Source organism: Phasianus colchicus, chromosome 1, assembly GCF_987193195.1.
Source record: "Phasianus colchicus chromosome 1, bPhaCol1.hap1.1, whole genome shotgun sequence".
Classification (NCBI taxonomy): domain Eukaryota; kingdom Metazoa; phylum Chordata; class Aves; order Galliformes; family Phasianidae; genus Phasianus; species Phasianus colchicus.
The window spans coordinates 110,828,323-110,849,140 of NC_143436.1; the positions used below are offsets into that span (position 1 = coordinate 110,828,323).

The window sequence follows — 20,818 nt, forward strand, 5'->3', positions numbered from 1 at the left end:
CCAAACTCAGCCTCCAACACCAGCAGGTAAGCAGAGAGCACCTCAAGAATGCTGTACAGACTGGCTAGTCTTCACAGGCTCCCGAGGGCCAGCTCAGGCTGTTCTAACAGGCTGCTAGAGCTAGGGTCACTTCTGAAACTCTTTTTTTTTAATTGAAGGACGATTTCCTTCTACATCTACAAGGACATGAATAGAGACTGCTTCTTTCCATTCCTTCCTAGCTCCAAAACAGTTTTTAATTGGTGTCTGTGAAGTACTTGTATCTCTAGGAGTTCAGCTAAAAAGGAAATCTATATATCTGTAAGCAGCAGTTTTTAAAATAAGTATTCTGTGTATGCATGTCCAGTTATGAGGTCACACATGGGTTTGCATGAGCAGATGTTCAACAGGAATGGGCATGATGGAGAGAGAGCAGGAGCACACAGCACTCCTCCAAGCCTTCCTTGAAGCCTGTTCTGCATGACCCACTTAGACAACACATCCACCAGTGGAATGATTTGTCTGGGCAGACAAAGCTGCTAAGGCATTTGAGCACAGGAAGGCAGTTTGGAGGAGGAAAGAAATGGATGAGGGAAGAAAACAGGTGCCAAACTACATTTTGCTCTGATTTTTACAATGAGCGCACCATTGTAAAGCTACGTTTTCTTTACAAGATAAGACAAAAGCAACTTACTGTGTAGGTAATTAATTCTGGTTGGCACAGTGGTCCTCTTAGTTTATAAAAGGGAACGGGTAAGAAACAGGAAGTCAGAAAAGTGAAAAACAAAGGTATTCAAGAGTAGAAAGTATAGTGAAAGACAATGCTAACTTTAAGACATTCATACCATTCAGGAAGCTTTTCAAAGCAGAAAAGTGGTTGTTTGTTTTTTTTATTGTTGTTGTTGCTGTTCTTCTTTTTGAAAGGGAAAGGGAATTATTTTGACAAAAAAATAAATTGAAGTACTCAAAGCTAACCAAGGGAAAGGAGGTAGAAAATTTTTCCTATCTCACTCCATTGAGCTTACTCAGCTGTGAGCAGAGGTTCAAGACTTCCACAGAGAGATCTGTGTATAAGGGATTTTAGACAGTTTTAGAAAACATTTTTAAAGCTGAGACAACTGTCTCAGTATTAGAGACAATCTGTCCTTTCTAGCAATCCTGCCCTACACTGTGCAAAGAGAACTTTCAGAAGCCTGACCTCTGCAACACACTGCACATAGAAAAGCAAAAGTAAACAACAGTTCATCTACAAGCTTCCACTTGCTTGCTTCAGAGTAAAACATTAAAGAGTCCAGAGGTTTTGCAGAATCTCATAGATCTCTCTAAACTTCTCCAGGCTCCAAACAAGTAAAATCATTTAGTGCTCAGTCACCTAAATCCATTCCAAACTGTCTAATGCCTGACCATCTGGGCCAAACTGACGGTTGCTGTGCCACCCTGAACTATCAGATGGAAAAACAGACTTGTGAAAAGACAAGACGACATCAAGCCTTGGTGAAGAGGTCTAGAGTATAGCTACGTGAGGTGCACAGAATCACTAAGGTTGGAAAAGACCTCTAAGATCCCCTAGTCCAACCATTAGCCCACACCCACCATGCCCACCATGTCCCTCAGTGCCACATCCACACAGCTCTTAAACACCTCCAGGGATGGTGACCCTACCACCTCCCTGGGCAGCCTCACAGTACTCTAGTAATGTACTGAGGTTTTGTAGTATGCCACTTTATACTGTCTCTGAGTAAGTACAGAAGTCTCTGGGTAAGAAATGCACAGAAAAGAATAAAGTAAAAGAGGGATGGAGATGGGTGAGAAATACAACAGTTTTTCCAACTTCAACATGCATCCCATGTAACGGGTGTGCCACCTGTTCAGGGCACAGGTGGATGACCACTGCACTGGATTTTCTCCCAGACTTCCTAACAGTCACCTCGCAGCCACAAACCAGCACAACAGCCTCAGAGGTTACTGGGTTTATAAAGGAAACACAAAGAATCCTACAGCATTTTCAAGCTGAGGCTATCCGGGTGTGTAACTCCATAAAGCAAAATGATCTGATTCTTCATTCGCTTTACCCTCCCAGATATGAGTTGGGCTTAATGATCTGCCTTTTAACTTCCAAAGGTGAGTCCTTCCATTTACTGATGGAGAAGAGATCCTGCCACATCTCTGAGAGCCCAAGAACTGCACTCTTTGTGGCTTTTAGCAAGACAGCTTCCACCAACACCACAATTACACAGTTTAACGAGAAAAAATCAGTACCTAGGATAAACTACTATACACTGTTGCATGACACTGCCAATGATGTATAGACTACAGTTATTTCCCAGAGAAGAGGTAAGGATCACGTACCTTTAGACTTTTTCACACTCCCAGTTTCTGACACACTTAATGAGCTCCCAGACATTTCTTCACAGCTCTGGTCTAAAAGTGTGTTGGAGTCCCACTGCTGGCTGTCATTCTCCAAAGCCCAAGCCTTATGGGCATTTTGCTGTGCATCAGTATCAGGTACTGTTTCTGAAGCACCTGATGATAGTTTTTCATCAGAAGTGACTTTTGCAATCACTTCCTCTCCAGCAGGTGGTAGATCTGATTCTTTGCGGGAACTGTCCATGGCTGCAGCGTAGTCCATCATCAGTGCAGTTTCACTGTCCTGAGATAAAGAGGTCTGCCCAGAAGGGGAAAAAATTAAAAAAAAAAAAAAAAAAAAAAAAAAAAATAGACAATGCTGACACAAGCCACTCTGATAGAAAAAAAAACAACAAACAAAAACCAGAAAACAGAAACAAAACCAAAACAAGCCCCACAAAAATATGTCCTTTTTTTCTCCTTACACTTTCATTTGCACTTCTCAGGGCTATCAGAAAAGCATCATGAGGCTCCCTAAGCTCCACTAAAGGAGAAGAGCATATAGCCAAGTTCTAAGAAGAACTGACAGTCACACCATCTAATTGTCCTGTTAAAGCCAAGAGACTGGAAGAAAAATACTTAAGTACTAGTATTTAATACTTAAATACTACACAGCACAGCAATGACAAGGCTCAGTGGCTTAACTTTCTCTCAGAGCTCATTAGGAAACCTGTGCAGAACAGCAAGACCACAGCAAATGTCCACAGAGCAGCCTGCAGGGAAAGGACTGCAGGCAGGGACCAAGAGTCAGATGGAGGCTATGGATAATGAAAGCCTGGAAGAATGCTGTATGCCAAGAGAGGAACAGTCTTGTTTCCTTTACTCTAGAATAAAGTCCAGAGGGAGGGCTTTTCCAAAGGGTTTTGTTTAAGCAACTTTGACATGTGGAAAAATCACTGATATTATTTGTGTGCATGTTTCCTCCATCAGCAGAAACAGAGAAAGACTAATTTTCATCCTTACCTAGGCTAGTTTTCCCAAATGCCTAACCATAACTCCTGGCCAAAGACACCATGCATTTTTAGTTAGGCTTTCAAATCAAAGTATAAAAAAATAACCCACTCTCCAGTAAGCCCACCCTGATTTGGTTCAACTCCAAACATTATTGAAACAGGCAGACCTATGCCCTGCAGAGACTGATAAGCAGGATGCTACAGAATGCACATTCGCACCATGCACAGAGGAGCAAAGACTTTACAGTACTAAGAAGTAAACCTGCTGTTTTCTGCTTTACCTTGGACACCCCTGATATGATAATGGTGCTTTTCTTTCTGGGAGACTTCAGCTTCTGCTTGGCAGACTCACTTAACTGTCGAATGGCTGCTTCTGCAACAGGATCACTGCCATTCAGTATCAGCAGCTCTGAAAAGAAAGCATTATTTCAGAGTGAAAAAAAAAAAAAGGCAAAGCTTGTTCTAAATTTGAAATGTAAAGAAATTACAAGGAATGATATAAACACCACATATAACAAAACATTTTCCAATCCACCACCAAGCTACTGGTTGTCTTTCCATTCTTCTCAATATGGTGTACATTATCCATCCTACACAGAAGTGGTATGGAAGTTGCACTTACAAACCCATGCCCTTTACACTCGTAAGACTTTGGAAACCCAGACCAAGCAGCCAGTTATTTCAGTTGCTACACTGTGGTAAATTCTGGCACAGCAAGTACACACTAATCAAATTCATTATGCTTAGAAAAACAGAACTAATAAAGTTAATAAAACAAACAAAAATATTCACAGATTTAATTGTTGGAGATAGGCTCTTCAGAAAGAGATTTAACAACAAAGGAATACAATAAGGAATAGCATGAATTAAACTAACCAGTGTCTTTTGTTGTTGTGACATTAAGGGACTGAAAGATAAGGCCTGAATAATACTGTACCAAGTACCTCAGATACTTTTGGAACTCAGCAGTACATATGCACAAGTGGTATGCTCTCCCACATGCATTCACACTCATGACAAACCCCACTTTTCCATCTTCAGAGCCACTTGAAGGCCTCCAGAAACCTCTGAGCGCCCAGCACTGCATCAGAGGGACTTGCTAATTCTTACTGTTGCCCTTATTTAGAACCATAGAAAGGCCACAGGATCTTTTCCACAGAACTTGTAGCTAGTTTGGCATGCTGTCTGCAATAACTACCACCGATGCTTCTTTGCATTTCTCCCATTTGCCTCAAGGTTTTGTTCTAATGAGTAATTCTTCCTGCAATAGTGTATTAACATTGCACAGGAATTCCCCTGCACTCCCACAGAAGGGAAAACATTGTCCATCTCAGTGTGCTCTGAGCTTTAATCAGACGAGTTTTCCAGTAAGCACTTTGCATTTTCGATATCAGAATCAGTTATGATGGAAAACTCAGAAGCTTAGGGCTTTCCAAATTGGCTCAGTAATACCACCCTGCTTCATGGTATCACTGATTTACTGTTGGAGGAAGAGTCAGGAGTTATTTAAAGGTATTCATGGTTATTGGTTCACGCTCTTGCCCAGCTTTTCGGCCAACACATCTGTGTCTCTCAGTAAGCCTTCTGACTGTTTCAGGAGCACTCTAGATCATCTCCGGATTGCCCCATATGCACCCGAACCAGTACAAAGTAAACAGAACTCCAGATCATGTGCCATTTGAAGCTATACCACACCACATCTTTCATCATTGCTGCCTATAGATCTAAGGAACAAATGGTGAAGCCACAAATGATGGAAGAACATGCTGAAGATTCAGAGCTGCACCTCAAAAAGGTAAAATGCCACAGAGTCAAAACCGAGTTTAATTCAGTCAAAGTGAGTTTGTAATTAAAGGTGTTATTGAAGCTACCTGGGGCTCTGAAGTCTCTTCAACTGTATGCCAGGTGACTTAGGAAAGTAGATGAACAGGCTCAGCCAGATTATGTATTTGCATGAGCATAAAAATAAAACAACAACAGTGCAGAATAGCAGTGGCAGAGCTAGGAAGAGAATTCAATCTTCCTTACCTGCCTTTTCTTCAGACAGGAGATTTCATAATGGCCTTAAGGTTAAATTTTGGAGAGTTTTCACTTTGTGCAGTGTACCTCATGCTTTTACAAGGGAGAAGTTTTTCTTTCAAAAGCAAGAGGAAAGTCAGCCTGGCTTTTCCACAGTCACCCCCCCTTTCCAAACCACAGCTCATTGTTGCTTTTTCAAAATTAGTTATTCTAATCACCAGTTAAAAACAGATTTCTATTGCAAGACTGCTATACCCCTAACCACAGTACTTGCTAACATAAACATCTCAGTGCCTGTTGAAAGCCAGTAGCAGGTTTGCTGCTATTTTAGCAGGGTTACATTAATCCCATGCGCAGTCTAGAGAGATGTTTTCTGATTTGAAGCTTCAAAAGGTTCTATTACCTGTATCTGAAGATGATAAATTTTTGCTGACTGGAGCACCGTGAGAATGGAGAGCTTGAACAGAAAAATCCTTTTCAATCACTTTGACTTTGACTGGAGTTTTCAAAGGAGAACCTGAAAACCAAGCTTCTTTGTTATTTGAACTATTTAAGACACTTACTATGAAAATAACAAGAATTTGTTGAATCAATTTAAAAGGCTGTTCAAATCATAAATGTTTGAGAAAGTTGTTTATAGAAATTCTCAGGGCATGCTCTCTGTGGTAACGTGACCCCAAAGGACCTGCGAAACACAGGAAGTCATTATTTTTAAACATCTCCTGTAATATATTAGACAATATATGCTTCAGTAAAAGATCAGCATCGAGAGCTTGAAAGAACACAGCTCTTTGTGAGACTGCACACAAAGACTGAAGAGGTTTTACTCTCATGCTTATCCCAAGAAGAATCAGTCTATTCCAGAAAGGTACACTGAAAAGATTGCCACAGGATGACACTCATCCTCATCTGAGATTATAATACACATTGAGGTTAGAAGGCACAGCACAAGACTGCCATCAGCAAGCACTCATGTGTTTGATACTTCTGTCATGTGGAAAAACACCCACTCAAACCAAGCTGTTCAGCACTGGCACTCCAGCATGAAATTTAAATATGCGTACAAAAGATAACATGGGCCATTCCTCTTGTAGCAACAAGGTTTCATGAAAATTAAAAACATGATTTTGAAGAATCCAAAACAACACCACCATCAATGCCTCAGAAATCTGGATGATACCTCTCCATCCATCTCTGTTCCTCCTTCCACCAGCTTCTCTTGCCCCCCCACAGACAACAGTAAGAGTGTACACAGAACAAAGCAGACTTCCTCACCTGTGCTCAATGGGGATGACCTCCCTTCTAGTCGAGGTTTGGTTTTCACAGCAGTTACAGTAGTGACCACAGTCCCACAGGGCATCACAGTTCGATCCTTTTCTACCTTAGTGCTTGGCACTGGAGAAGAAGCTTGCCAAGTCTTTAACTCGCTAGGTTCAATAAACAAGAACTAGGAAGACAAAAAAAATATTTCAAGGGTGTTAGTATTTCTAACTAGTGCTGCTTTAACATTTTTATTAACATTCAAGGGCCAGCTAAAGCTTTTGATACATACAAATACAGCATGATGTGTTATCATAAATTATGAATGTAACACGGAAACAAGGCCACACACTGCACTGTGAACTCACAGATGAGTACTCACAAGGATGTCCAGAACTAAAGGATCCACCATAAGAACATTCCTATGCCATACCTCTGCAGCAATTGATCCTAGCCCAGGCCTCAGCTCTGGGCTACCGTCACTGGCCCTGCTGCTCAGTGCAAAGCTTTGGTGGCCAGAAGGCTGCTTCCTGAACAAGTCTAGAGGTACAATTGCCCTTGCGGATGAAGAACCTAGAAGAAATAAAAAGGCTGAGAAAACACAAAGGCAGCAAAAGAACAACAGCAGCTAATTACAATACCTGGTTATACACCATGGGGCAGCAAGGGCAGAAACATGGCAGTGGTCAGAGCCTTCTTTCCATTTTACCACTATTCCTCAGCCTGGCCCAAATACTGAGCAACAGGAAAGAATGGAGGTGAAACCCTACTTACTTGCCACTATTTCCAGCCACTTTTTCCTCTATATATGCCAAATGCTTAAAGGAAAAGAAAAATACCTAGAAATATTACAACTATATTCTTGTACTATCTCCTTAATTGGTTAATTGTGTCTTTTCAGAGAATACTCCCTGGGTTCCTGGTAAACTGGACCATCATTAAGAATATCCCTTCTTTATTTGATCTTTAGTGCAAGCTGAGTGGTTCTCTTGTTCCTCTCCTTACCTAATGTCTAATGTAAGCTACCTTAGACTGAAGCAAACTACTAGCAAAATTACTGCAGGATTTCAGGGATTAAATCCCAATATTCTGCAAAATACAAATGCAAATACAGTTCTACATTATATTCACATTACTCAGCTCTCCCATCACTAATGTGATCCTACTTTGAGTTTTCCATTTAAATTTTTTGGAGAACAGCTGGAATGCTGCTGGTACTGTTTGAAAGACATGTTATGAAAGGTGATTGAGAATTGGCAGGAACAGAGTTTATGTAAGAAACAACATGCATGTGCTGACTGCACATGGGTCTCATATCTCTCCTCTCCTCTCCTTTTTTTTTTTTTTTTAAATAGAAAAGCAGCATCCCTGGAGAAATTATTTTTTAGTATTTGCCTACACTTTACTTCCTAATCCTTCATATAATCAAACTTTTGTTTTCTGATTTCTTTATATCTGAAATCTGGCATAAAAAGGAAAAAGCAAATGGAACCAAGAGGTGAAATAAAGTTACTACTTCCAGCTAAAGCAAAACTCATCAGCAAAAGGATAAGTACAGATGAGAAGAATTTCATAGAATCATAGAATATCCCAAGTTGAAAGGGGCCAAGGATCACTGAGTCCAAATCCTGGCTTAACACAGGACCACCCAAAAATCAGACCATGATTTATGAAGTGGCATCACTTCAATAAAGCCCAGGTAGTGAAGTATTTGGAGTAAGTTTACAAAGCTTATGCAAACAGCTTAATGTGCTCCTTGGCCTCAAAGCCTGTCTATCTGTTATCCTCACACCAGCGAGGCAGTAATTCTCCAAATAACCAAAATGCAATAGTTCAGTGGCAGGATTTTCTTTGCCACTGAAGGCTAACTGCAAACTGCAACAGAATCAATTATTAAAAATATTATATTCCTCATGTTTTATATTTAATCCGATGTAACCAGACTTAAGTGGCTTTATAGCTGGTAATTGCTAGGCAGACTATAGGGCTTGGGAAGGAAGAATTTAGGATTAAAAAACATGATTCCCCTCAAAGACAGGGAAAGCATAGCAACAGTACTCACATGATCCGTTAGAAGTTTAAAAGGCCAAAGGAGTTCTCCACAACTGCTGACAACCCCCAAAGCAAAGGCTGACTTAAGGTTTCTTTGTAACCTTAACTTTGAGGAAGTCAGAGACTCTAACAGTGTATTTCTCTTCTGTCCAGGCTTACTGGTAGAACTAACAAAGTACATAGGCAGCGGATGAACCAGGCGAACAAACCACTGTCGCTCAAGAACTTCATAGTTTTCTATGAATTTCAACACTAAGAGCTAAATTTGAGGACAGACTTACAGAGTTTTAAAACACAAACTGAGCTAATGCATTTTCCCCAAACTGCCTGTTTCATATATGCTTAGCTGGCTATTCTCAGATGATCTCCTTCTGCTGTTCGCCCTTGCAGGGCCGTTCCGAAGACATACCCAATGGGACAACCAGGACAAGGCAGCATCAGACAACTAAACTTCAACAGGTTTGGGAACGGAATATGATCTTATACTGCTATACTGCAGAACTGAAAGAGGACTCATGTCACCATCTAGCAATATTCATGAGGTGATCACGCCAAATATTTCAGTTTAAATACTTACTATCCAACTTTCCATCTTCTGCTATTTGCAGTAGCAGTGTTTTTGATTTGGCACTTAGTTCACTGTAAAATAAACAAAAGTGTGTTAGGTCTGTGCATGCAGGTGGGTCTTCATTCCCACGTAGGTTTTCCCTGTCCAGCTCTGGTCCCCAGCCCCACTGCTTCCCTCATCACACAAAAAGCACAACCTCATTTGGCTGACTTGCCAGGGTGAATAGCTTCTTTTTGACCTGTGAGAGCAACTAGAGGAATCTCAGCCAGAAAACCACAGTTTGGCTCTCCCCCAGCTCTCATTTCAAAAGCCTAAATATTTCAGAGGCTTTTCTTCTCCCCAGCAGTTTGCAAACACTGCCTTTCAGGGTGATGTTGGTCCCCTAGTCTGACTGCTAACAGCAGCACTAAGAAGCCATTTCTTCCTTGGCAGGATCAACAGTGAACATTGTTGAAATTTTTAAGTTAAGATGCTGGAACAGATCCAATCGACTGCCTATTCAGAGCTGCTCAGAGTTTTGTCCAAGCAGGAGAGTGCCCTGCGAGGCAGGAGAGAAGCAAGCAAACAGTCACAGGCTCAAATCAGAAGGGTCAGTATGACTTTTTCAAAATAAGACTCAAGGATGCTGCAAAATAAGAACTAATTTCTCTGTGACAAACTTATGTGCACTATTAGCAGAATTACTGGCATTTGTAGTAGTCCGTAAGATGTACCAGACAGGTACAAAGCCTTCTCTCCAGTGAAGTAAGCTGGTATCTACTGAGAAATCTTCCAGTTCAACTTGTGCGTTTTTCCATGTATCCTTTTCAGGATGGTGTTATTTTGGCTGCAGATGCTCCACTTCCATCAGATGCTCTGGGACATTATCTCTGCAGCAAGTTTAAATCTTTGTTCTACCATTATAATTCCCCATCTTACACCTCCAAAACTTGCAAGCATGCACCTTGAGGCTGCCTATTGCCGCTCTTCCTGCAAAGCTAAACTAAAGCAAAGCCTGACACAGCAGTCAGTACACTGCTCTTCAGAGTGACAGATATTTTCATTTCTTAATTCTAAAAAAGGCAGGAAGGAATGGACTTGAAAGAAAGTATGCAGACAAATCCTGACCACTTGTCTTTCAAAGTTCCCAAGCTCACCTCATGTACTTCTGAATAACAGCCAACACAGTGGAAAACCCAGCATTATCCCTAGTGTCTAGGCTAAATTCCAGTCCACTTAATCATATCCTGCCTACCCTCCTTCTGCACTTTCAGTTCAAAAGGGGCTCATTCTCATGAACTTCCTGTCCAAAAGTGCTGGGTATGTGTCTGCTCTGCAACAGCATTGGTGCTGCTCCACCAATAGATGGTGGAAGTGGTTCACGTACACAAGGGATGAAATATTTTGAGATGCTCAGAAAAGAAAGCTGCTACACTAGTGCATTGTTTGTCTTTCTGCAGAGAAGAAATCACATGACTTTAATTGCTAAGCTGCAATAGCAACACAGTGCACCGTCACATAAGAACGCTGCCTGCTCTGTGGCTTCCCACAAAAGCTGGAGCTCCTCCAACTAAAACCAGACATTAAAAGACAAAATGTCTTGAGCCATTCATGTCTCGAGGAAGAGTTTCCTAGCTGGTTGTCCAGTTGCCAGCAGGATGAGACACAGAATGTATTTCTCCATCAGAATGCAGAGAAACATAGGACTTCTCAGTGTTGTTCTACATCATCATGTTTTCTGTTCTGACTATGGTCACTTCTCATCTCCATCCCTACACACACTACTGAGAGGTCCAGAGTTTTCCACATCCTGTCCAGCTTCTGATGAAATTTACATCAAGCAAACTGTTGCTTCTTCCCTCAATTCTCCTGCTTCCGTGGAGCACAATCCTATAGAAGGCATGGGCACAGACCAGTTGTCTGCAATGGGGAGGCAGGAGAAGATTTGTGCACTGCACACTCCCTGCCCCTTGGAGCTGAGGAGAAACACACAGAAGCACACACACCACTCCTCAATAAAGGCAGCACTCATAGAATCATAGAACCATAGAGTGGTTTGGGTTGGAAGGGACCTTTAAGATCATCTAGTTCCAACCCCTGCTATAGGCAGGGCCACCTCCCATAGCCCAGGTTGCTCACAGCCCCATCCAGCCTGGCCTTCAGTGGTTCCAAGGAGGGGCACTCGGCACTGACAGACACAGGTCTGAACACTCACTCAGTTCCTTGCAAGCCGAGTTTCTGCTTTACAAAGAGAAGAAGTGGATGCCAGGCTGTGACTAGACAGTGAAGAAAAATGTCACAAAAAACAGATGGACTTTGTCTTGATGATCTTGAAGGTCTTTTCCAATGTAGATGATTCCACAAATGGAACTGAGAAGGGACTGGAAAGCTACAATGAGAACTACTATGAACCAAGTGCCTCTCATATTACTAAGCCAGTAGCAGGAAAAAATATAGCACCTGCAGCATGTTGCATGGCAGCAGCACTGCCCCATTTTCCTGGGAAGCTGCTTCTGCCTGTGTGTGTGTGTGTCAAAAGTCAGTTGAGAAATGCACCTCTGACCACATCATTAATTGCTCCCCCTATTCCTTCCTCATACAACACAGAACCTACCTGATGTTTTCTGCTCTGCCACTAGGAAGTGGAAATGAAAACACTTTAAGAACAGCTCACTTCTGACCTCATTTACAGAAGCTGTGAAAATCACACAATACTGTGTAGGTTGCCTCAAATTGCCATTTTTGTTCTACAGAAAAGAAAAACCTATTTAGTTTTACACTGTGCTTTTTACAATAGCCATCACTCTTTTAGATGGTCAACTTAGTTGCACATTCACATTTCCCATTTGGAGGAAGGGAGGGTTAGACACTGGACTTTTTCAAATACAGTTTTCAAGGTAAAGTGACTTCAAAACCTTGCTAGCAATTTTTGGCACTGACTTAAAGTACAGGGTAATTTATTATGCCGGTTACTGCTGTCATAAACTGAAATCAGATACCTATCATGGAAAAAGATCTAGAGGCCTGTTTGATCTCATATCCACGCAAAGGGTAATTAGATACCCCAAAATCTCCACCAGCTCCAGATTTTTCTGAGGCCACCTGACAAACCATGTTTCAAAACATCGTCCTGCTGAAATCTCACACGGTGCTGGTTAAAAAAGAAAGAAGTTGCTTTACTACAAAACATTCTCAGTAGGTGAGTTACTCACAAGACAAACTCTTCCTTCCAAAAGGGATTTGCAGCATTTTTGGCTACAGAGCTGGAGAACTTCTGCATAGGGTCATTCAGCTGAGCTATGCACACAAGGTTTGTGCTGCCTGTGAGAACAACAAAAAGAAAGCTGTTAATCTTCCATCACAGGGAGACACACTTATTCAAATGAAAGTGAAGAACCTCTTTCCTTACATACTGCTCTTTTGAATAAACTATTTGAAAACACTTTCTCACCCACCCATAGAATAAATTGCTCCCCTCCACTTGTGACTAATTAGCATAATAATTATATCACTACTCCAAATGCAAATTGCACAACCTGTCACTCTGCAAACATTTAATTGTCTATTTCTTCCACAGCAATAGAAATCATTTCATTTTGGGGTTCTGAAACAGCAAGTACAGCAGCAAAAAGTTCACTGTTGACTTTGTGCACAGCCAACAACAGACATGCTGCCTCCAGTTCTCCAGAAGAATCCAGGCTTATATTTGTTATCACCAACTCACAGTTGTCCTCTGGTGGTGTATGTGGGCTGTGAAGGAGCCCTATCTCGTGCACAGAAACAGCTTGGGCCTGGAAAGGTTATCAGAGGAGACAAAGCACTACGGACACACAGCTTATAGAGATCCAAGCTAACCCTGCAGTAAGCAGTTTAGCTGCTTTCCCAATGCTATGAGCCTGAGTTAATGAGGCCCAGGTGGTTTGTTGTCAAAGCAGCCATATGCCCCCACAGGCCCTGTTGAAACATGCATATAGCCCTGCACTGGAGCCACCCGGGGATTGACAGTGCAACACAGCATTCCAACAGCTCTTCTTCTGGTGCTCGCAGCTAACAATTCTTTCTTTAACAGCAGGAATCTCTTCTGCCCTAGCTAACATGCTGTGAGCTACATAGCACCAATCCAAGACTACCTGTGATAACATGCACAAACTAAGGAAGCAAACAAAAATAGGCAGAGTCCAGTTCTGCTGCTGGTTGCTCACCAGCTAGACTCATAGGAAAGCTCAGGCTTCTATAGACTATGCTGTCAAACCATGCTTGAGCTCAATGGTCAGGATAGACAACCCTCTCCAGCCCCCGGCCCACTCTGTTGGCACATAAGCCTACAACAGTGCACACCATAAGGGAGGCTTGGAGCTGCAATGGGATGGTTAACTATTGGTACAAGACAAGATCAGGAAAAGGGAAGGGAACAAAAAGGCAGCAAGCTCTGTCCAAAAGCCAGCATCTGCCCAATTGTGCCACTATTTCCACTGGATTTACAGTGATGAACTGAACACCGCTATAAGGCTTTATTTCTTATACTCAGTTTCAAATCATTTACACCCCAGGAGTTGCTAGGGAACAAGCAAAATTTCTTCCACCTCCTGTTAGAAAAGCAAGTGGTGGTTTCAGGATCTCTGTATCTGGGTTTCCAAAGGAGATAGCATTAATAGTTCCCTCTTCCTCACACTTTGAGGGAGGGTACAAAAGGGCTTCCCATAAGGCAAACCCTCTGCTGTACGCATCCTGTGCTTATAAAGGCATCTCATCTCATGACTGTTAACGGCAGCTCTTCTGAAAAGCTTTGTTTGCACTATGAAATTGTAGAGTAGCAATGAATTCTCAATGAGTTTTCCTGCTGCAGTCTACAGTTTCCAGTACAGTCCTATTTATAGACAACATTTCACTGCCAAGAGTTCCAGAACTGCTATAATATATATGTATGCTATAACATACATACATATATATATATATATATGTAAATACATACACATATATATATATAAAATATATATACACACACACAAGCGCATATATATGTATAAAAACAGTCTGCAGAAAGTTTTAGGGGAAATACTTCAGTCAGGATGAGTAAAGCAGCACTATGCAACAGTCTGGGGCAGCAATTTACTACATCTAACTGAAAAAGAGTAAAGCAAGCAGAATATAGTTATCCAAAACCAGTGCTTTGCCCATTTTAGCAGCTAGAAGCTTCCACTGAAAGGATGGTTCCAGAATTGCTAGCAACTGTAAGTCACAGGGATTTAAATTTGTATTTTCTCTGACGCAATCCAAAATATGCTCACTCATGCCTCAAGCAATGATGCAAGCAAGTTTGCACTTGAAGAAGTCTGAATGCTTGTCAGACAGGTTTGGTGCTTCTTTCCTAAACCAGCAGTGCAGCTTCACCAGGCTGTGTGTTCCTTTTGGCTTTATCCTCCATCTGTAAGAGGTATACATTCCCTTACCCACAGAGGTGCTCTACTAGGGATAAAACAACAAAACCCTCTGAGGAGAGCTTACATAAAGGAGGAGAGTTACAGATAAATCAGAAAATTGCCCCCAGATAAGGGAAAGCAGCTTTTAAAGTAGGGCAACGCTGAACCAGAGCAATGCCACTGCTAACAGTCAATGGAGATTTGGTTCTGAGCCCAATCCAAGTTGTTATATCACTCAAAGTGATAACTTCTAAAATAAAACAAACTCTAGAGAATAAACAATCAACTTCAGAAATATGCTCATTTCAGTTTGTTTTCAAACACTATGGGTTTGTTTCCAGGAAAATCAAGATGTCTAAATGATTAAATAAACCAAAACATTCACAGTTTTGTACAAGCATGACTAAGCTTGTTTCTGGGAGAACAGCAATTTTGTGCATCGTGTTCTGAGCCAAGCTTGTAGATTAGAACTTCCTAATGATTTCAGCTGAATTAAAAAAAAAAAAAAGAAAAAAACCCCAACATCCTACTTGAAAACAAGTGGCACCCTTTGGGCTACGCTACCTGCAGCACTGTGATCAGTGAGGTTTACTGTGATGTTCTTTACCAGCAGTTTCAGTTCATGAGCCCTTGGAGGTTTAGGCGGACTGGTGCCCTGAGGGATAGCGCTCGTGTTCTGTACATTCTGGGAAAAGGAAAACAAGAGGGATGGAGCATACACAAATGCTTAACTTCTGTCACATTAATATTAGGAAGTAGATGTGATGTGGAGAAACATCCACAAATGGGAGTTATAATCAGAAAACCTTCACAGCCAAAGGCTGCGTTGTTTTAAAGCAAGTTCTGATCACTGAGTGGTGTTAAACATACTGGTTTCTGGGTCTTAAACAGGTAATAAAAACACTACAAAGGAGACTTCTCAAAAGATCCAGGTAGGAATAGGACTTACCTGAACCTCCTTTATGTCTGTAGGCCTCGTACTCAACACTACAGATGGAGTAACTGAGCTAAAGAGGTTCTTCAAAACATCTCTGAGCGTTTCAGATATTGCACAAGTCCCTTCTCCCTGCTCCTAAAAGGAAACCAACAATCAAGCTGCTCAAAATTCAGGAGACTACAAGTTAAGGCAAAAAAAAAAAAGTTAACCTGGCATATCCAAACTGCCAAAGCAACTGCCAATTACTTTTGTCAGAGAGAAACAGTTTATGCTGCCAGCAACAAAATGTACTAGGAGATCGTGCAAATAATTACTTGCATTTCTACATTACGCACTAAAGAAAAACTAAAAAAGTACACTAACAAAGCTGCATGCTGTTCTTCAGAGTCAGGAAGGCAGAACTCTTAGCTACAAAACTAAGTGTTTCACTAACACTTTAATGGTGCTGTTTTAAAGTTGCTGAACTGCTTTGCACTCTGCTGAGAGAGCAGATCAGGTCTCCAGATAAGCAGATAGGCACTGTTCCACTGATTCAATGGGAATTCTGCCAGCCTGCGACAGCTGAGAATGTGCTAATCCTCTGCTGCACTGAAGAGTCATTACAGCATCTCTTGGAGGTCTTCAGCCTTGCTGAGAAGTGCACAGAATGGATGGACAGTCATGCCACTCCGAGGGACTGACTCCTGTTTGCCTACTCAAAAACCCTGTGGGCATCTGTATTACACACTGCCTGCTTGTATGCTTCCTCTCTGGAACATCAGAACTTGTCACATATCTTGCTTCCATGTGGCTTCACAGGAATAACCGTAAGGCATCTGAAGAGAGTGAACCATTCAACCCACCCCCATGTTCCTTGTGTCACGCTGCTGGAAAGCTTTCCTTTGCTCTGTTATCTACACAGGAATGAATCTTCAAATGAAGATGTCAAGAAAGGGCAGTTTGGCGCTACCTTTGCTGTGGAAGCAGCCCAGGAGAAATCTCCATGAGATTTGTTTTCTAAGGAAAAGATTGACTTGAATGACAGAGGACTCATCCATTCTTTCTAACTATAAATGAGAAATTTCAGCGTTACAGAACAAGGCTTTAAAATGAAGGGAACTGACTTACAGATACTGAATATCTAGGCAAGTGCAATAAATATACGAAGCAGAAAAAGAAGTACTTCTCCACATGCTGCTGTCAGATGAGAGCAGGCCTCCAGCAACCAGTGCCAACAAAGCAGGCCCAGATGCAGAAGACAAGGTACACTGGTGACAAGGACACACAGTTTGTACCAGCAGGAAGATCAGGCAGGGAACTGAAGGCCTAATTCCTGCAGATTATCTTGATAATGCTTAGGCTGCGCAGCATCAGCTTCCAGCATTCCCATCAGCTTAAGCAGACCCACAGGACTGCAGCAGCTCAAGTATCAAGCTACAGCCCTGTGAACACAGCAGAGTGGACATTCTGCATCACCCTCCTCTGCTGGAGCCATACCCCTGAGCATGCAGAGCCCACTACCTTTCTTTCACTTGCAACCCTTAGTCCTCTTTTAATGCACATGAAGTCATTTCTGCACTCCCACAGGGATGCTTGAAGCTTGTGCAGCAGGTCAAAGCAATTTGGAGCAACACCCCTTTCCGATTCCTCAAGTGTTACAGAAACAGCCCAAGTGTTTCATAAGAATCCCAGGAATGCTGCATACAAAAATCCTTTTGCACCCACCCCTTGATGATATGCAGCTACTGATGAAAACCTGCAACAATACTGGCTAATTCCTCAGCAACTTTGCTTTGTTCACACTGTGGTCCCCAGTGCAACTGCTAAAGAGGCAGAGGCACATTCCTGCAGCTTCCAAAGCTTTTGCTTTTAAAAATACTGAAAATATACTTGTTTCAGTAGCTTACTTTTCCTGAGATACTTAAATATGCAGATAAATTGTTGGTTATTCTCACTGTTTTGGGGGTGATTTCCTTCCCCTGCCCTTACCTACACACTGTTGGATGAAGAATGATGCCAATTTGCAAAATTCCAGCCAACCCTCACCCTGCCACCAACCAAAAACTGGTATTAGTTGTTTTGTAATAACAGCAGCAACAGCTGTCATTGGCTTCTATTGGTAGATGTTTTCTGATGTTTTTCATCAACAGAAAATAGGTTATTATACCCCCTTGTTCGACTGATGACAGAACTACTGCAATGATAACCATCAACAATTAAAGATCTCAATTCGTATATAAAATATCTCCTCCAAAGGAGAAAAAAAGAACTACAAACTAGGACACAAAAGCTGATGTTAAAAGTTTAAGAGCTGAAGGAATTACCCAGGGGTAGGTTGCTCCTTGTTTTATCCATTAAACAGCTCTGTTTGTCACCTCCCCACTCCTTGGAATGCTAACACAAACTTCAAAGTGAAAAAGAAGCCCTTAAGTAGTAAAAACTTAACAGGCTCATTTTAAAATCACAGGCAAAGCACAGGAGGTTTCAACTGCTTTGTCATTGGGCGTTTCAAAAAACAGGCTTTGAAGGCCTGAGACAGTGCCAGACTCATTTGCACGTGTCAGTGAACACTCACTGCTTGTTCAGTAAGTAGACAATCAGCACGCTGCTCCAACACGTGCAGGTCAGTTGCATGCACATTAATATTATATTACATTTTAATTAAAGCATTAAAACACACTTCAAAAGACTTGCCTGTCTTTAGTTATGAGCTTAACATTTTTGTGTACAAAAGCTGTGGTAATAAATTTTTATGATTCTAGGTCACTCAACTATGAGTCTTCAGTAGAAGCTTTATCATCACAGCCAGTACTGAAGGCTGAGCTTCTGGGAAGGCTCTCTGCAGAGAAGGACCTGCTGGACAAGCTGACCACAAGCCAGTGATAAACCCTTGTGACCAAGAAGGGCAATGGTATCCTGGGGTGAATTAGAAAAAGCATTGCCAGGAGGCCAAGGGATGTGATTCTTTCCCTCTACTCTACCCTGATGAAGCCCCACCTGGAATACTGGCTCCAGTTCTGGGCTTCCCAGCACAAGAGGGATACAGAGAGTCCAGCAAAGGGCTACTAAAATGATGAAGGAACTGGTGCATCTCTCCTACGAGGAAAGGCTAAGGGAGCTGGGGCCGTTCAGCCTGGAGAAGAGAAGGCTCAGAGGATCTGATCAACATGCTGGCAAGAGGATGGGGCCAGATGCTTCTCAGTGGTGCTCAGCAAAAAGATGAGAGGCAAAAGTCATAAACTGAAACAGGCAGTTCCAAACAAACATGAGGAAAAAATTACTTATTGTGATGGAGCTCTGGCACAGACTGCCTAGAGAGGCTATGGAGTCTCCTCATTGGAGATCTTCAGAATCTATATTTCTAAATAACTTATTTCCTTAAATTTGTGTTTTTTCAGAGCTGTTTCTGAATGAGGGCTATCAGATTTCAAAACTAATTAAGTTAAGGCAGGGTAAATGACTTTGATGGGAACATAATCACAACTTTTTCATTATATTAGAAGTGCTCTGAAGGCTTTTAGTAACAGACATTTTTCACATCTTTGAATTTGGTCAAAAATATTTGCCAGGTCACTTGTCTGTCAAATACAGATTTATCTTTAATGCTTCAGTAATCTTGAGAGTTGCTCTTCGACTTCAGAGATGCAGGATTTTGATGGATGAGCCATGGCAAGTTTCACTGAAGCAGTTTAAGATACCATTGCCAATAAATAACTGCCTGATTCCACTGCTAAATGCAGTCAGCAGAAAGGAACAGGCATTTTTGCTTCTGTTGTTCCAGCATCATCCAATATCTTAGCTCTAGCTACTGTTACTGCTAATCTAATGCACTGCATTGGGTTTTGCACTGGAGAAATGCTTTCTGATTCCTTGAGCAGAGGGATAAGAGTGCCTATGGGGGGAGCAGCAGCAGAAGTCTTCTCCCAGTCTGAACTGTATCCTTACATTTGAACTTTCACTATGACAAGTAAAACTTACTGACTGACCTCCTGCACTGTTGGCTGGATTTCAAAGTTGGTCTCATCGACATTAACGAGGAGCCACTCCACTTTGACATCATCCCCTTTGTCTTTCACATAGAGGTGAAGCTGTGGATAGGAAAGCAGTTATTGGAGTGTGTTCTGATATCCTGCAAGGAAATTTTAAGTCACTAACGCTTGCCAAAGGAAAAACAACAGTTTCTGAGTTGGTATATATCCAAGCAACAGTGTAAGAAAGCAAACGAAATACCAAGTGAAAGTGCATGCCAGTCAAAAAGGGTACTGCTGTTCTACACATTGGGGCAGACTATTAAAAAGATTTATTTATTTATCCACAGTCTTCCTAAAGCAGAAGATAGAACTGTAACATTATTAAGTGCTTTACTAGAATTAACACAAGCTTGTATGCATTTCTGCAAATAGGGAGTGAAAACCTGACACCACCTTTCAGGCCTTTAAGCTGAGCTGTAGGGTGAGATGAAACAAAAGAAAAAAGAGAGAATAATACTTAAGAGGCTTTACCTGCAAGTGAAGCGGAGACAGTTTCACTCTGTACGACTGACTTCCTGCAGCTGTGGGTGAAGAACTTGAGATGCTGATAATAAACGTAACAGAGTCTCCCACAACATTACAAGAAACCACCTGAAGAAATTAAAGGGGAGGAAAAAAGGAAGAGAAGAACAATTCAGTCTTCAGTAGAATGTTTGGTGAAGGCAAGAAGGGAACTAAGAAAAATGAAGGACTTCAAGCTACTAGAATTATGCTATATTCTGCACATGGGAGATTTCCAGTCAGTTTCATTAACCCCCTACACTTCCTTCTGCATGCTCAGTTCTAAAACCTGCACTTCAGCTACACTTCTGGACACAGAGGTTAATACTTGGTAATACTGGTGATTTCCAAGAATTTTTTGTGTGACTGGATATAATTAAGTTTTCTCTCCTTCTTCTCCTGCTACAAACCAAGCATCCTATCACAGGATAGCTGGTTTTACCAAACATTTGGCTTGTAAAAATGAACTGTACAACATTTGTTTTAGTGGTATTCTACAAATGAGAAACTTTGGCATAAGGCTGCTGCTTCTGGTAAGAATATTGAGTAATTCCACTGGGGGTGGTGACAGGCAGAAGACTTAAAGTTTATTCAAGTCTTTGACCAAACCCAGGAGAGCACTAAAGTTTGGTGGTGAAGCTAAATGTGTGGGACAAGCTCATTTGCTACTTGACTGCTATATGCTTACTTAAGTACACACCCTCAATTTTATAAGCAGCAATTTAACTCGTTAT

General features: G+C 41.7%; 1 protein-coding gene across 1 annotated transcript in view; it reads right to left on the reverse strand.

Moving 5' to 3' along the window:
- C2CD2 (C2 calcium dependent domain containing 2) overlaps positions 1-20,818 on the reverse strand; it is a 37,784-nt gene that overhangs the window by 6,852 nt on the left and 10,114 nt on the right. The window contains exons 3-13 of the mRNA XM_031612472.2: positions 20,055-20,174; positions 19,539-19,640; positions 15,586-15,708; positions 15,201-15,321; positions 12,429-12,537; positions 9,247-9,308; positions 7,051-7,190; positions 6,633-6,804; positions 5,761-5,874; positions 3,620-3,747; positions 2,329-2,644 (exon numbers count right to left, since the gene is read on the reverse strand). Of these exons, the coding sequence (XP_031468332.2) occupies positions 2,329-2,644; positions 3,620-3,747; positions 5,761-5,874; positions 6,633-6,804; positions 7,051-7,190; positions 9,247-9,308; positions 12,429-12,537; positions 15,201-15,321; positions 15,586-15,708; positions 19,539-19,640; positions 20,055-20,174 (1,507 nt within the window). The remainder of the gene's footprint in view (positions 1-2,328; positions 2,645-3,619; positions 3,748-5,760; positions 5,875-6,632; positions 6,805-7,050; positions 7,191-9,246; positions 9,309-12,428; positions 12,538-15,200; positions 15,322-15,585; positions 15,709-19,538; positions 19,641-20,054; positions 20,175-20,818) is intronic.